This window comes from Chelonoidis abingdonii, chromosome 11 (assembly GCF_003597395.2).
Source record: "Chelonoidis abingdonii isolate Lonesome George chromosome 11, CheloAbing_2.0, whole genome shotgun sequence".
Taxonomy (NCBI): Eukaryota; Metazoa; Chordata; order Testudines; family Testudinidae; genus Chelonoidis; species Chelonoidis abingdonii.
The window spans coordinates 34,350,264-34,366,883 of NC_133779.1; the positions used below are offsets into that span (position 1 = coordinate 34,350,264).

Here is a 16,620-nt window from a genome sequence, read left to right on the forward strand (position 1 = left end):
GGAAATGAAAAAACCTACCCACCCTCCTGAGGGCTGAGCACATTTAAGATTGTGAGGTTCTCAGAAACTATGGGTAATGAGAACCACAGAAGTATTGTAGCTAGAGAGATCCTTAGATAGAAGATGGGCAGCTTTCTCAGCCAGAACAAGCTGAGTTGTGACACTTGTCCAGTTATCAGATTGTGTAATGACAAACTAACTAGACATTAAAAAAAACATAAAATTTTATTTAATTTCCAGCAGCCAGAGACAGATAATCCATGTCTCACCAAATACCACTCTATTGCCTTCTCTCGCTGTGCCTGCTTAAGGACTCTTCCAATCAGTCCTATCGGTAAGAATTTGCCTTGTGTTTAGGCAGGAAGGTAAAGTTTGTAGGTACAGGCCCCAAAAGCATCTCACTGCAACAAAACAGATTTGTATTCAAATATATTCAGATTCGGACAATACCGCAGACTGACAGTCATGCAACGCACACTCTATGGCATGCTGTGCTCTCTTTGCAGTAGGGACTAGGGGGTAGATTTTCAATTTTAGGTGCCTAACTCCCACTGACATTCAGATGCCTTATTCTCACAAAGTTGAATTTGTGTCTTGAAACTCCCCATTCCACCTCTCCTTCTGCTTACGCTGAACTTGACACAGTGCTCATATGTTAATGACTGGATCCCTCAGTTGGTGTAACATGACACAGCTGGTGTAAATCTGTGTAATCCCATTGACTTCAATGGAATTGAGGATCTGTCCCATCAATACTACAGAACTCAAAAATATATTTAAGTACTAGAAGTTCACATTAAGGAATATTATGATTTGTTGTCTTGTATATAAAATGTTTACAACCAAAATTCCTAAAACATCAATGTTTTATTAATGCAGTATCATTATTTTTCACAAGACATGTAGGCAGAGAAAGCCAGTAGAGTGAGCAACTATGTACCAACAGACTATAGACCTTCGGCATGAATATAAAGCTACCTGAATGCAGAGCACACTGTATACATTATAACCACACTTCTGGAAGCAGGATAGTATTTAATTCCTTTTTTTTACCTTGAAGGTGACAAGTATATTTTAAGTCTCCTTGCACTTTAATAAAATATAAAGTTTTAAATGTTTTCATACTTCCAGTGAACAGTATGGAACAGAGGAGCTAACTGGATACTGAAGTTGCAAGGCTCAGCTTGGAAAATGACATTAACAAAACTTGGCTGAAACATACAGAAGTTCTAGTAACTTGGTTGTAGGCAGCTGTTTCCAATACTAACAAAACGGACAAGGATTAGATCCCCCCCGCCACCCGAAAAAAGGACAAGGCTGCAGCCATATTCCTTTTGCTTCTTTTCTCTGTTTCCACAGGATGGAACATGGCAGCTGGCTACACTCTCAGAATGCCATTTCAGTTGGGGCTGAGAGTCTGCAGAGTCATTTTTTCAAGCATTGTCTGTAGACTTTTGGATGCAAGAAAAAAGTCTCCTGAAGTCTAACGTTAATTCTGAAAACCTGCAGTGGATTGGAGAGGGGAAAGTCCACCAACTCCACAAGCTGTGGAATTAGCTAGACTGGAAGCTCTTTGGGGCAGGAGTGGTCTTTTTGTTCTGTTTTGTACAGCACCTAGCACATGACTGGGGCTCCTAGGCGCTACTGCAAGACAGATAAATAATATACTGGGTACTGTGCAGTCACTAATCTTGGAAAAAAAAAATCACATTTTCCTCCTTGGTAACAGCCTTCAAATCATGGTCTGGGAAGCACACGAAGTGTCAATTCCTCTCGGTTTATATTAGCATCTAGGATAAGACTCATCACAATACAGGCATCTGTGAGCATGTACAAACAGGGAGAGGATAATATGGCAATACAAGGCTTAACTGAAAACCTACTGGAGTGAGGGCATTGTACCATTCTACTCAGTCTCTTACTGTGCTGGGGAAGTAGACACGATCCTAACCAACCCTACAGAATTCTCATATTGAGGTGGGGAGAGAAGGCAGGATAAAATATGAAGTTCCCATAATCTTTCCGTGCCAGTATGATTGTGCATCATCTGGTATTTGAATATTAGGTTGCAAGATGAAATCACTATGACCAACTGTCTATTTTATGACAATTGTTAGCCATTTACCTTATTTTAATCCAGTCGTCCACATTTTGGCTTGCCATTAAGGTCTCCAGATAGTCTCTCCCCATGTAGTATGGAGGCCGCTCATTGATTTTCTGAGGTAGGTACTCCAATAAGCCAGCTGGAATATACCTCACAATGCAAATACATATATTAAACGTCACTGAATTTTATTATTCTACAAAATACTACAGTAGAGGCAGAGACCCAGCAAGAAAAAGGTTTCTACCAAAGATGTTTGAGAGAGCATGTTACCTGCACAAAAATGACAGCCATTCCAGCATGAACTTCCTGGTTTTCTCCACCCCCTGGGTATCTGAACCCCAGTGTTCGAGGCCATAATTGGTGAAGTCTTTGAGAATATCAAATCTTTCATTGGAAGAGATGTCCCAGTGTCGCTGTTCTTTAACTTCAGTGAAAATCCAAGGTTTGATCAATGCCCCTCTGTGGTCAGACACGATTGGATCAGAAAGGAAAATGATTGTAATCAAAGACAGGGCTTTCCAACTATAAAACTGAAGTATAGCTACAGACTTGTACATGTGAGACATGGGAGGACTCGGGCCAGACAGCATTTGTGTTACTGAGTTCGCTCCCCGTGGGCACAGGAAGACTGCATTTCATTTTCTAGTTAAAGCCTCCTACAAACCCAGCTCTGGCAGAAGAATCTGACCACTAACAAGACAATCCAGCCTTTTCAGGGAATCTGCTGGTTTTCACCTTGACCAACCTTTAGGGCTCCATTCTGTCGTCTTGCATGATCAAGTCCCACTGATTTCCCTGGACGCTGCACCCCGGCAAGTGAGGGAATAACTGAGCCCCAACTATTGTGTTTTCTCATGTGCCCTATTTATTTATACTCCAGGAGCCTGCCTAGAGCCAAGACAGAACATGAAGTAATCATGTACCAGCATTTATTTAACTTCAGGGATAACAGGAGGTTTGGGTTTTTTTTTTTAATTGACTAATACATATATTACACACCTGAGGGATGAAAGACATTAGGAAGCCTGCTTCTAAATCACTTAAGTCTTAGAAAGTTCCACCCAGAGAGGTTGTGACTGAGCTAATGTCACACAGGAAGCAGATGCCAGAGAACTAGATTAATGTTTTATTCCCTACTCAGGTCTGTTCTTTAACCACAAGAGCCCATAGAAGTGAGAATCAGAGCAGAGCAAACATAAGGTTAATCATCAGGGTGACGCTAAGGCTGGGATCTGAGAAGTGAAATTGGAAGTAGCTTCTGAAGGGGTGACAGGGTCAATTCTCCAACAGATAAGATATAGGCCAGTGGGCCAAACTGATCAGGGATTAGACAAAAAGTTCCCCAGGCCCCAAAATCACTTGTGCTGTGCTGTCCAATGTCAGAACCAGTTTAATCTGTATTGCAATATCCAAAAGGGAGATTATCAAGGCTGGAGCTTTGGATCTAAACAGACTTGCGTTTTTTCAACCTGCTAGCTGATTAAGATTTATGCCAACCCTATGAGCAGCAGCTTCTATCTCAAAGATTAAACAGGAGTGTCACCCAAATCATGTGCTCAAAAGCCTGGTTTGGCTGCGAATCATTTGCAATACCATGCACTTCTGCTTACAGCTCCATCCAGTTTGAGACTTTCCAGCTCTCTCTAAGCTGATGGTGCCTCCTTTAAAGGCTACACCAGAAGTAGCAAATAGCGCTGTAGCTTTCAGCTCAAATGGGAGTCCTCTCTTATACCAGATACACTATAACAAGCCTCCAAGAACAGCCTTGTCAAGGAGGAAACCTTTGTTGTCACTGGCTCTTTTTTTTTTTTTTTAATTTCTGTTTCAATATAGCTCACAAACAAACAGTAAGTAGGAAAGGCAGCCATTTACCTTGCAATCATAATTCCTGAAACTCCAGTCTGCATGGCTCGATTAGCATCTTCGTAGGACAAGATATCTCCATTTCCTGCGTTTGGAGAGTGAGAGACGCCAGGAGGTTAGAGTGGCGCACAAGAGCAGGTCAAAATGAAATGGCCCAGGATGAAACTCAAAAGTGCCCCTATACTCTGAAAAGCGATCCTGTAAAATGGCATTAGGGTTCCATGTTTGTTCTCTCACAGGTACTACAGATCAAATTTATTCCCTTTACAAAAGGATTTTTTCTAACTGCCAGTCTTGAAAATTCAACCTGGGATCTGAGGGTCCCAACAGGTTTTTTGCCTTGTGTGTCACTGCCCTACAATTCAGAGATGCCAAGCTTCCTGTGAGACATTTAGAACATTTATAAAAAAAAATTAGGGAGGTTTCGGACCTTTCTCCCCCCTCTGATCTCCCTTTAGAAAACAGCACCTCACCTTGTCCCCAGAGAAACCAGAAACTCTTCTTCCACTCCTCGCTGTCTATGGCCAAGGGGAGGTCAAGAACCCCCTAGTCCCGACCCTCAAACAGAGAGACGGGGAGGCTCAACCCTAGGAAAGCTGTCCTCCTATGCCTCCTAGGGTCCTTAATTACCTTAGTCAGTGCTGGGCCTGAACCTCGTTCCTGGATGATCCTCCTCCTCTTCTCCTTCCTCTGGTACGTTCCCTCTCTTCTGCCATTGCCTCCTCCTGCCCCTCTGGCTTCTCTTCCTCCACAGACTGAGCAGTGAGGGTCTGAGAGGAGGCAAGCCGCGGTGATTGTTAGTAGAGCTTATGAAGCTGCTGGATTCACTGCCCAAGCCATGGGCTGTGTTGCACTCTGACGGCCCTGCGTGAATCCTGCTGACTAGCTCTAGATACCTAGAGCACGTTAACATAGTCCAGCAAGGTCGGCATGGGGCAGTAAAAGTGCAGTATACACAGCCTGTGGCTTGCGCGGTGAATCCAGCAGCACCCCAAGCCATGCAAAATCACTATGACTCACCTCCTATCGGACCCTCACTTCACAGTCTTTGAGTGTGTGGGGGGGAGAGAACGACGCCTTTCACAGCTGCAGTGCAATTTGTTGTTTCTCAGACCCGAGTGGTGGTGACTGACATGCACACACTTATTTGCGTGTGTGTGTGTATATAATATTTTATAGGTCAAGTTCTACTGTCAGTAACTTTCAAATTCTGCTGTTACACCTGTGCAACTGTATTATCTTACCCTTGGGTTTCAGAAGCATGAGGACAGAATTGTGTTAGACAATAATTCAACTGATGATTCACAAACAGGAATGAACTACAGCTCACTCTGTCCAAGCCCTCCTGGCTCCACAACGCTAACAGGAGTTTAATGGTAGATGAGACTTGGAATACACAAGGGGACTGTGGAGGAGATTCATCCGTCAGTTCATTGACCTGAATGGAGTTATACCACAGTAGAACTGTTGGGTAATTTTTCAGACCAGAACTGCATGTTAAGCCAAGTGGCCAACCATTACTGTGACAGACGATCTATCACCTCTCTGACATCACTTTAGGGACTTGTCATTAGTTCTCTCTCTCTCTGCTTCACTGTTCCTCCCCCAAGACTGACTGTGCTGAGGTCTCAACTTTCTCTCAAACAAATAACAAAGACAATCTCACTGAAGGAGATGCGAGTTTGGGGAGGGGGCACCAGATCTTACATTAATTGGACCAGTAATATTTTAACCATACACAGATCAGATTTCAGAGAAACAAACTGTTTTTAAATAACCTAGTCATTAAAAAGTTTAAAAAATAAAATCAACAGAGAGAAACATACCAAATAGAGGCATTGGGCTGGCTAATTTAGCACACTCTGCTATGTACTCCCAGTCTGCAACCTTTGTGTAACGCTGTTCTCTAGATCGGCCATGAAGCTAACAGAAAAGAAGAGTTACAATTAGTACCTCACCAAGTATCTAAACCAGCCAGGTTGAGATGCTACAAGAAAGGCAACAAGTTCAAAATGGATGAGAGTGAAATGCTTTAATAGCACAGAACCAAGTATTCTGCAGAGGTCAGTGCTGCAGTGAACAGTAGGGGAACTGGTTAGCAGAATTCAAAAAGACATCCTGAACAAACATAAGATTGTCAGTGCTTGCAAGCTAGAGCAAGAAGCCACAGGGATTATCAGTGTGGACAGAGACCAAGGTGGTATTGATGATGTGTCCCTCACAGTAGTAAGGACCTATAGGGTGGGCCATCGCTACGCATGGCTCATGAGACGTCTGATGGTCTCAGACACTATTTTATGGTCTAGAGACATTTACACAGAGCACATCACCGGCCACCGCCAATACCAAGAGTGAGCCGGCATGACTCCGGGCACCCACAAGGGGGAAGAGACCTATAAACCCCCCCTACTGGACTATATCCCTTGAGCCCTGAACCAACCAAACTGAACTCCACCATGTGAGGGTCATCCTGTCCCCATTACCCAGCCAACTTATTTATACTCATGACTGCTTGTAACCTCCTGTATGAGTGATGTACCCCCACTACTGCCTGACTGTATCTTGATCCCATCCACCATACACCCCGCATTGGGGACATTGCAGACTGTATCTGCTATGTGCTGTCCAATACCAAAATAATGATGTCCCCCTATGCTCTGTATGTTACCCCCAATGACCAAAACTGACGTTTCAAACCCTCTGTACCATTTCTCTCTAAATATTCTCCTCCCCTCACAATGCAACTTTGCACAGATGCCTGGGTTCATGCCTCTATCCTGATGCATCAGGCACAGGCCACTACTGAAAGGATTATTGGACTAGATGCACTTAAATGATGACAGACAAAGCATCATGGATTCTGGCCAAATTCCTGACATCAAACACAGGAAGGGGCCCATACCGTGACCATGGAAGCTCCCCACTTCCCGATGTTGGGGATTACTTTATGAGCTAGGTTGACTTTTTCTTGCACACCAGTCCTTATCTTCACTGTCAGAGGAACATCCAGAACCTGAAGAGAGGGAGCAGTAAAGCTAAACCAGAGAAAAGAGTTTTGTTTGGAAGCTTGTTTTTCTCAGGCAAGGGATGCCTGCTACTCACCGAATTCATTCCTCTGACAATCTGTTCAAACTTGTTGGAACGGTTCATTAAGGCACATCCACCTCCCTATGGGATAAAACAGGCACAGTCAGAGATCCTTGTATTTTCACCTAACCCAAGAACCTTGCTGAAATTAACCAGACAGCTGCCTTTCACTTCTATAAACTAGAGAAGATTTGCACTTTCATCCTGAAGGGCAGTCAAGATTGACAGATAGAGCAACTGCATGCTGTAGCTTTGGGGGACGATATTGTACGACGTATAGGAACGGTTTATGCATTATTCTGGACTGAGGTCTGTATGCAGCTCAGGGTGGGAGCATTACCACAGTTCCTCCAGGAACTAAAAACAGTGGTGAGTAATTAAGGCGAAATTAAAACAACCCCAGAGAGGCTGGACTATCCCTGCAAGTAGCTCACACACACTGGCTCAAACTGGGGTTTCCAGAGAGGAACAGACAAAAAGAGCTTTTGGTATAAAAAGGCTGAGTTTAAACTGACACAGGGCTTTCTTTTTGATTCAGCAAATGGACAGGACCTTCTGTCCACAGGGGGACCTCAGCCTTGTGGAAGGGTTAGAAACACTTTGCTGTGCCCCAAGAGCCATAAGACTGGTGGCTGACCTCTGGTAAGCTTTTAAAGATGCAGATAGGGACTTATTGTTTTTTGTGTGTTATTCTCAGGGCAAAAGCATTACAGAGAAAAATGTATTTTGCTCTGTATAGGTTGGTTGCTTTGTGTCAGCTGGCTGACAACTGGTATACACTGTGGAAGCACCTGGAGAACGGTTAATCACAGATGCTGGACCCCAGCCAGACTTGTTGGGGAAATCACAGTGAAGTACAGAGGGACTGCAAGCCTAAAACACCCATCTGGAGGAAAAGAGACACAGGTCTCCACATGAGAAAGGTGACAGCTAGGAAGCCTGAAACCTTCAAGTGGAAGCCCTGGAGGAAGGCTGGGGTGGAGGGGTGTCAAAGGTGCAGTTAACCCTGAAACTGGGACAACCATCAGAAAGGCCACTCTACAAACTGCACCTCTCTCTACACCAGGGGCAGATCTATTGAAAAATTTAGGGCTGTGGCTGCTGAGGTCACTGACAAAATAAGCTCTCACTAGTGTGTTGGGCCTACAGAGCATGAGCTGCATTCTGCCCTGGCTTGCACACCTGCAACAGAACTAACTAGTGTTAATTGTTAACACAAGTTACTGGGCTCCCTACAAGAGTAACTGGTTGAAATTCCATGGTCTGTGTGGTACAGGAGGGCAGAGTAAATGGTCCCTTCTGGCCTTATTTTCTAAGACCTAGGTTCCAGTTGAAGATGATTTGTTGATGAGATGCTGCAGGATTCAGAATAAACCTAAGCTTGACTTTCAGATCCCAGGCTGAGTTTGCAGTGCTGACAGTTAGAAAAAGCCATCTTACTATTTGTAAGATGAACACATTTGCTATAAAGTCATTGAAACAAGCCTTGGAATAGAGAAGGTTACTCTGTGTGTAGAAATAATGGTCCTTAGACTGAACAGGCAGCGGCAACATGTAAGTAGTGCTGTGAACAGACAAGGGTTTGGGAGGCAAAGCAAAGGAAAGACACCTACTCAGAGAAAGGATGGAGGATATTGTTAAATGTTACCTTCTTATACACCAGATCTATTGGGCATCCAACGTTGATGTCTACAAAATCCATCTCAATGGTTTGGTTCAGAAGCTCTGCACATCTGGTCATAGTGTCTGGAAATGCTCCCTCCAGCTGAAAGGGAAAACAGGACAGATTCAGCCAAAATGAGCTGACCTCTCCAAAAAAAAAAAAAAGCCTGAGTCTCAGCTTAAAGACACAAGGGCAGTTCACCCACAGGGAAAGTTACTCCCTGCAGGTGCCCAGTGGACGATGTTTCCCAAGTAAGAAATACATGAGTTGTTTCTGGATTCCCTCATCGTTGGAAAAGGGATAGTTCAGTGGTTTGCATATTGGCCTGCTAAACCCAGGGTTGTGAGTTCAATCCTTGAGGGAGACACTTAGGGATCTGGGGCAAAAATCTGTCTGGGGATTGGCCCTGCTTTGTGCAGGGGGTTGGACTAGATGACCTCCTGAGGTCCCTTCCAACCCTGATGATCTATGAAGTGATGATATTGGACCTGCACTCCAAAGAGATCTTCTGTGTAGTGCCGCTTCAAGAGAGCCCATTCAGAGGACTGGCCTTGGAGCAAGTTTGTGCACACAGCCATTTCTCCACAGGTGACATCTGCTCCAAAACGCTTACATATTCTCCGGAAAGGAAGGTTACCACACTGAAACCCAGAGCAACAAGAGGGTTAGGATACATACTGGCAACATTTTTGACCTGCACCACTCACGTGAGGAACTTATCTCATCAAAGTGGTTTTACAGCCAATTTTCACAAGTGGAAAAAAACACATTCTGTTAGAACTATTCTACCTACCGTTGTTAAGGGAGCCAGGTAGAGTTTGCCTTGGATATCCAACTGGAAAACAAACACAGGAAAAGCATATTAGAAGTGCTAAAATAGTGAAGGCCAAGTGGGGAATTTCAGTTAGACACACTCTGGGAGTCTAGCTTTTACAGAATTTACCACATTTCCTTTTAGTTTCCATGAAAACAGTATGTTTTTAAATTAAGCATTCCTCTGCAGCATTTGAAACCCCACACTGCAGCACTGCGCTAGGGCAGGAGGACTAGAAAATTAAACTGACTCATCTATTTCATTGCCCTAGCTGAGTGAAGTGAAAAAGAGCTATAGAAATGGGGAAAAACAACATTTTAGTAACAGTAGGTGGTACAAGAAAGAGAGAAGGGAGCTGGTTTTTCTGGAGAGCAATGATTTTTTTCTTAGCCTGACAGCCTTTCTAGGTACATTTCCTCTTAAAGATCCTGAGGCACGTGCCAGGTGAATTCAGATCAAGCAGAGCTAGGTGGTTTTCACATGAGCAAGACAAAATGTTTTTCTGAACAGCCGACCTGAAAAGCATTTATTACAATATAATTAACATCACCACCTTCAAAGGTCCAAATCATTAACTGTCTAACCATGTTTGAGAACAAAACTCGGATGAAGGGGGTAAAGGGGTTTTGGATAAGCAGGAGAGCAACGTATGATGCATGCTGCAGCACATGGGGGTGGCAGCCGTTTTCTGACTCTCAGGCTGGATAATTGGGGTTACTCGGTTTATAAAGAGAGAATCACTGAAATACATTTTAAACCAAAGGCTCAGACCAGAGACCTAGGAGTTCTTTAATCACAGTAGACAGCATCATTAGATAGCTGTGTACTGAGGCCTCTCCCCTCACTAGGGGTCTGAGATACCAACCTCCACTGTAGTATGACCCCACACGTAAAAACCTTTTTTCTTGTTTTAATGCAGAACCAGAAAGACTTTTCCTCCACCCAAGGACTAAGGGCATGTACACAAGGAGTGTTTCACCAGCACCTCTGGCACCTCAACTACACTCACCTCAGTCAAGATTGCCAGACACCCCGGCTGAGGCTTTTCAAATGCAGCTTTAAAACTACTTGATTGTTGCCCAGTATCTCATGCACCCACAGAATAGGACCCCATCCTCAGCTTTAGCACTTACTCTTTTTTTCTCACACAGTCGCAGTTTAATAACATCTTCATCTGTCACTGTGCCTATTGTTTTGAGAGTGGAATCCTTTGATGCATTCGCTAGGCAGGAACTCTGCAGGACCATTGATTCAGAAGCTTCTCCCTTCTCTGACACTATGAGACATTCTGGTGCCTCCTCTCCGGGAGGCAGGACATCCAGGCCCTCTGCATTCCCTTTGGCTGCTGTGCAGTTTGTCATCCCTTCCTCCTCTGTTGAGTTGCCTGTTGCCTTGTTTCCTGCATTGCCTGTGCTGCTGGGCTTGCCCAAGTGACTAAGGTACTCACTGGATTTGTCAAAGCAAACTTTTTTCTTGCGCAGACGCTGCTGGAGCTCTTTGCTGAGGCTGTTTCTCACCAGTGGTTTCCCTTCCCACTGCTTTACAAGGTCCTCATTAATGATATTCCTGTAGTCCTCCCCCAGGTGTGCCCTAGCAAAGCGGCATGTGACTCCATAAATGCACTTTCCGAAGGTCTTGAAGAGTATGCAGCTATCCCCGAGGTCTGAGGGCTTCACAGCCATGTACTCCCCAACATCATGCAGGAAGCGGCACTGTGAGCCAAAGTAGCACTTCTCTGCACATTCCTTCAATGACAAAACACACTTTCAATGTAAAACCACCAAAACCCGTTCTGTGTAAATGGCTCATTTTTACTGTGTGTGTCAGCTTTGTTTCTAGGAGGAGTTCCATGGACTTCAGTTACACACACACACACACACTGACCATTCCTGATCGCTTGTCTAGTTTAGAGAAACTAGCATCAGCGTAAAACATCAGTGCAACTTCACCAATACAAGCTCCTAATGTAGACACACTGGATCAATGCAAAATGGGGCTTGCACTCATACAACTTACCCCAGTGACTTATGGGGATATGTTGAACTAGTGCATATTCCGAATTACCCTCTTGCAGTGCATCTACACTGGGGGGTGCAGGAGTTGTGCCAGCACAAAAACCACCAGACTAGACAGGGCCTAAATAAAGTGCAAGCTCTCTGAGGCTTTTTAGCTGAATTACCCCCTCCTGAAAATAAGTAACATCCATTCCATAGGTACATAGATGGCTCATTCATGACATATTATTAGGAATCCAAATGCATGCTAGGTGCTTTACAGCTAAAGATATTCTTATCTAAAGAACCTGAAGTTGCCAACCATAGCCAACCACTTACCTGGATTACTGATTGGCACAGCCTATCCTTTTCATAGTGCTTTGGCTTCATACATGGCCGACTCTTATTCTGGCCTCTGGCTCTCTTCCGTTCCTGGGGTTTCTTCTCCTCCTCTTTTAAAACTTCCTCTTGGCTTCCTTGCTTCCTAACTTGATCACCACCATCTAGCTTCATCTGTTTTGCTGGAGGTTCTGTCTGGTCATTGCTACTAGGATCTTCCTCCCCATCATCTTGATTGTTTTCCTGATTCCTGGATTCCCTTTCTGCTTTGAGATAAGCATGGAACTGTTCTTTCGAGGTGAGATACCTACAGTGCAAGAGTGCTCTCATTAAACTTCTGACAGATCATTTGACATGTGCTACGTTACACAGCAACGTTTACTGATGAGAAAACAGGCAGCCCGAAAGAAGCATATTCTGCACAAAGGAAATTAAAACCAGTATTAACTTTTCTGACCACAGAGATGCCACAAAGCAAAATGTGAAGTAGGATCATTCTTGAGCTAGTCTTTTTATCTGCTCCACAGACACCGGGCTTACAGAGTTATTGAAAACCAAGTTAGGGCCCCAGTTCTCCACTACACTGAGGCTACGACAAGACACAGTGGACAGTTAGAGAGGTCCTACTCTAACTTGCACTGCGGATGACAGGTGATCCAGCAGGTGGTCAGGTACAACAGAGCTCAGGTCACCCTTCCACTGTATTCTTCCCCTTATACCAGAATAGCGGGATAACTGGCAAAGGAAACAGATCCACTGGGAATCCCCAACTGTGCGAAAATAGGGCAGTTTATAGCTTGCCTCATGTTCAGTGTGGACATGGAATCTAGGAACAAAACAGCTCCCAGACCACTTGGATTAAGCCAGTGTGATGTAGGCTGTTGCCTGTAGCATGCGTACTGCCTCTCTGCATTAAAGATGAGGCCTGATGTACAGTGTATTCCTCATCTCTATGGTAGATTTTTGGGGTTGGAAGCCATTGAAAAACTGAGGAAGCACCACCTTCATAAGTAGAACAGACAGCCTTTATTACTAGCATCTTCTATAGAGAGCAGCAAAATACAGTGAAACTTGTCTAAGTGACCATTTATGCCAACTTTATCAACACCCTCTCCTCCCAGTTTGTCCATTTCTTCCACCTATTATGTTTTGTCATAATCCTTGATTACAAGCTTACTGGGGCAGAGACTGTACAGTGTACAGCACAACAGGACCCCAACCTTTGACTGAGGCCTCCAGGCTACACTATTAATACAAAAATTTATTCACAAGACTGACAAAAGACTGATTGCTTAATGGAGGTGGGGCAGCGTTATAAACTGAACATTTGAGGATACTTTAGGGTGGTTTCCTAAAACACAAAGGTGGACCAAAAATCCATCTTTAGGTACCTAAATAAAAGTGGTGTGATTTTCAGAAGTGCCAAGCGCCTTCAGCTCTTCCTGACTTCAATGATAATTGTGTGTGCTCATGACCTCTGAAAATGTCACCACTTTTATTTAGGTACTGACTTTTAAATACGTAACTTCACAAAGCTTGCTGTAGTCTCTCACGCAGGTTTCCCTAACTGACTGGTAAGTGCAGGACAGCAACTTAACTCATCCAGGGCAAGTCACAAGGCCCCTAGCGTTTTCCAGTTCTCCCGTATTTGTGCTCTCTCCGTAGTTTGCAAGGCCTCTTATGAGCTTTCCCACAAATTATGATACTGTCTGTGTCAAAGGCACCTGTTGATATTTGCTGGGTGTTGAATGGCCAGCTGCTTTAACTACCTCAACTCACAAAGTCATGCAGGATGAGTGGAGGGATGGGGACTCCAGGGGCCATCTGTCACGGGGGCAGCCTGGGGAAAGGCACTATGGTATTTTAACAACACAGCAGGTCCTCTGTTGCTGATTGTTTTCTTTTAAGTACCAAGTCACTAAATAACTGATTTTTTTTTTTTTTCCTCCAGGAGAGGCGAGCGATGCAGCCTTCCAAGTGAGTCACTCCAGCCTGGGAACCCAGAGCACCTGACCCAAAGCCACCCAACTTCTGCGGCCCCGAGGGCTCCATCAACCACATATCAGGCACCCAAAGGCCAGAACCAGTTTGCATGAAGGGAGCAGGTGGCTCCTGGGATAGCCAGCGAAGGTGGATGCTGGGGGGGGGAGGTGCTCCTGGGGTAGCACAGGAAAGAGGTGCTGAGAAGGAGAGAGGGGGGCTGGGAATGGTGGGTGTCTCTGGGGTGGCTCCCTGGAGATGACTTAGTGGAGGGGGGGTTCCCAGGAGAGGGGGCAGGGGAAGGGGACCCCGGGGGGGTTCCCAGGAGAGGGGGCAGAGGAACGGGACCCTGGGGGTTTCCCTGAGGCTGCAGGGGAAGGGGACCCTGAGGAGGTTCCCAGGGGAGGACGAAGGGGACCCGGGAGAGGTCTCAGGGAGCAGGGGACTTCCCTGAGGGACTGGGGCTCGGGGGGGGGGGTTCCCAGGGGGTAGAAATAGGAGGCAGAGGAAGGGGACCCTGGGAGAGTCTCGCGGGGTGTTCCTGAGGGCAGGGGGAAGGGGGGCCCTGGGGAGGTCTTGGGGGGTTTTCCACTGCAGGGCAGGAGGCGGTCGGGGGGTTCCCTGAGGTGTGGGGGGGGGGCCTAGGGTCCCCTGAGGGGGCAGAGGAGGGGAGGTTCTCAGGGGGAGTTCCCTGAGGGGCTGTGGGGAAGGGGGCTCGGGGGCTGAGGGGGCGGACCTGGGAGGTTTCAGCGGGGGGGCCGGGGGAAGGGGGCCCTGGGGATCTGTGAGGCGAGCTCTGGCCCGCCGGCGTGAGGGGGCGGGGGCGGGGGCGGCCCGTACTCACTGGGCTCTGATGGGCGCCACGCCGGCCGCTGCCGCCTCCATGCCGCGCGCAAGGCCCCGGCTCCCTCGCTGGCTCCACCCACGAGAGCGGGCGCGAGCGCCCCTGGGTCACGCGCCCGCGAGGGGCGGGGGCGGGGCCGGCTTGAGAGGAAGGGAACAAGGGAGAAGGACCGTACCATGTGGGGGGGTGGGGCAGGTTATACCATGTGGCCTGGCTAGTAAGAATGGTCTGGTCTGCGGGCTCAGAGGTCCAGGCACAGGCATGGGGCGGAGGGTGCAGCAGCCCCAGGCGAAGCTAAGGGCTTGGCGCAAGGGGCGGGCCTGGGGCAAGGGGGCTGCCCAGCAGCCAGTGGGAGGTGACCCTGAGACATTGCCCCAGCTGCTGGCCTGGCAGCACACACCCTGGTATTGCCCAAATTCCCTGCTGGGGTTTGCCTTTCTGCAGCTGTTTGGGGCTGCACCCTGGCCATGCTGGGCCAGCCCACTGGGTTCTCCAGGCACTGGCAGGCAGCGTCCTCTCTGCCGCTGGGAAGGGCACTCGGTTCACCTGTACTGAAGCCGGCAGACCTCACGGTCCCGCCAGCTGGCGTGAGGCCGCCACGAGAGTGGTGGTATTTGGGGTTTCTCTTGAGGCCCTGGTCCCTGGAGTCGTGAGCTCCTGGGAGACTCAGCTTTAATTCCATTTAAAACAAAAAAAAAAATTGTCTGGCCCTTAGGGTTGTGGAGGAATAGCTTGAAAACATCATGTCTAAGGGCTCGAAAACCAGAAAGGGGCAAAAAAGTCCCAACATTCTTTTTTGGGGAGGAGTGGGGGGGTCAAGATTTTTAAAGCACTCTCTTGATCTGCGGGGGCCTGACTCATGACTTTGGATGCCTGGGTTTGGCAAACTGAGCAAGGCATCTCTGTGCAGCATCCCAGCACCTGCTGACATCTTGTCACAGGAAGGTAGGGGTGATGAGTTGTTGGGGCTAACCTGCTCTTTGTGGGTTTGGGGGGCTCAGTGGTTGGATGTGTCCATTCAAGAGGCTACGGGTGTGGATTTGTGAAAACTTTGAAAAGGTTGGTGTCCTGGAAGACCTGTGGTCCTGTGGAAAGCACACAGTGGGGCTGTCTTTATCATGAGTACGGCACCACTGGTATTTACCCAGACAGAGGTGACAGCTGCTTTTGAGGGCTGAGAATAAATTGGTCGATGCTTAACTCTTAAACTCAGAATCTCATCTCCATCCCTGAAATTCATTGTATTCTAACAAGAGCTCTGAGTACCTTGAAAGCTGTTCTCTTTCACACAGGTACCGACTTTCCAATGTGCCAGTGAGTGCTCGACCCCTGGCTCTGCTCCAGGCCCTGCCCCCACTCCACCCTTTCCCCCAAGGCCCTACCCTACCCTACGTACCTCTTTTCACCCCTGCCCCACCTCTTCCTGCCCCATTCCACGACTCCTCCCAAGTGCACCGCATCTTTGCTCCTCCTCCCACTGCCCCAAAGCCTCCTGCAGGCTGCAAAACAGCTGATTGTGGCAGGTGGGAGGCACAGAGAGGGAGGGGGAGAGGTGCTGATCTGCAGGGCCGCTAGCGGGCAGGAGGTGCTGCAGGGATGGGGAGGTTTCAATAGGGGGTTGCTAGTGGGTGCTCAGCACCCACCATTTTTTCCCTGTGGGTGCTCCACTCTTGGAGCACCCGTGCAGTAGGTGCCTATGCTCTTTCACCAGTGGAAGTTGGTCCAATAAGAGAAACAAGATGGGCAAGGTAATATCTTTTATCTAACATGGCTACAACAACACTGCAAAGAATACTTGATTGTTGATTAAAACCACTGGCCCAAGTAGGAGGTGGAGGATGGGTGCCTGTACAGGTCTGTCTCATCTTATGCTGCGGTTACATTCCACAGTCAGCGCGTAAAGCGAAAATCGCGTTTAGTCAAAATTAC

At 47.0% G+C, this 16,620-nt stretch overlaps 1 protein-coding gene across 3 annotated transcripts; it reads right to left on the bottom strand.

Moving 5' to 3' along the window:
• Positions 1 to 206: 206 nt before the first annotated feature.
• DUS3L (dihydrouridine synthase 3 like) lies at positions 207 to 14,829 on the bottom strand. 3 transcript variants are annotated; one of them, XM_032799531.2, is made up of 13 exons: positions 14,692 to 14,829; positions 11,868 to 12,174; positions 10,668 to 11,279; positions 9,514 to 9,555; positions 9,209 to 9,361; positions 8,706 to 8,822; positions 7,073 to 7,138; positions 6,873 to 6,983; positions 5,797 to 5,893; positions 3,980 to 4,055; positions 2,378 to 2,566; positions 2,126 to 2,254; positions 207 to 401 (listed from the first exon to the last, which is right to left on the bottom strand). In XM_032799531.2, exons 1-13 carry the CDS (start codon positions 14,730 to 14,732, stop codon positions 329 to 331), a joined length of 2,013 nt encoding a protein of 670 aa, XP_032655422.1. In that variant the 5' UTR covers positions 14,733 to 14,829; the 3' UTR covers positions 207 to 328. The 3 variants fall into 3 exon arrangements, 2 of the variants coding, with proteins under 2 accessions (XP_032655422.1, XP_032656992.1); XM_032801101.2 differs by lacking the exons at positions 207 to 401; positions 2,126 to 2,254 and adding an exon at positions 4,601 to 4,740 and having other exon boundaries at positions 2,479 to 2,566; positions 14,692 to 14,767; XR_004376701.2 differs by lacking the exons at positions 207 to 401; positions 2,126 to 2,254; positions 2,378 to 2,566 and adding an exon at positions 5,215 to 5,375 and having other exon boundaries at positions 14,692 to 14,767.
• Positions 14,830 to 16,620: the final 1,791 nt, after the last annotated feature.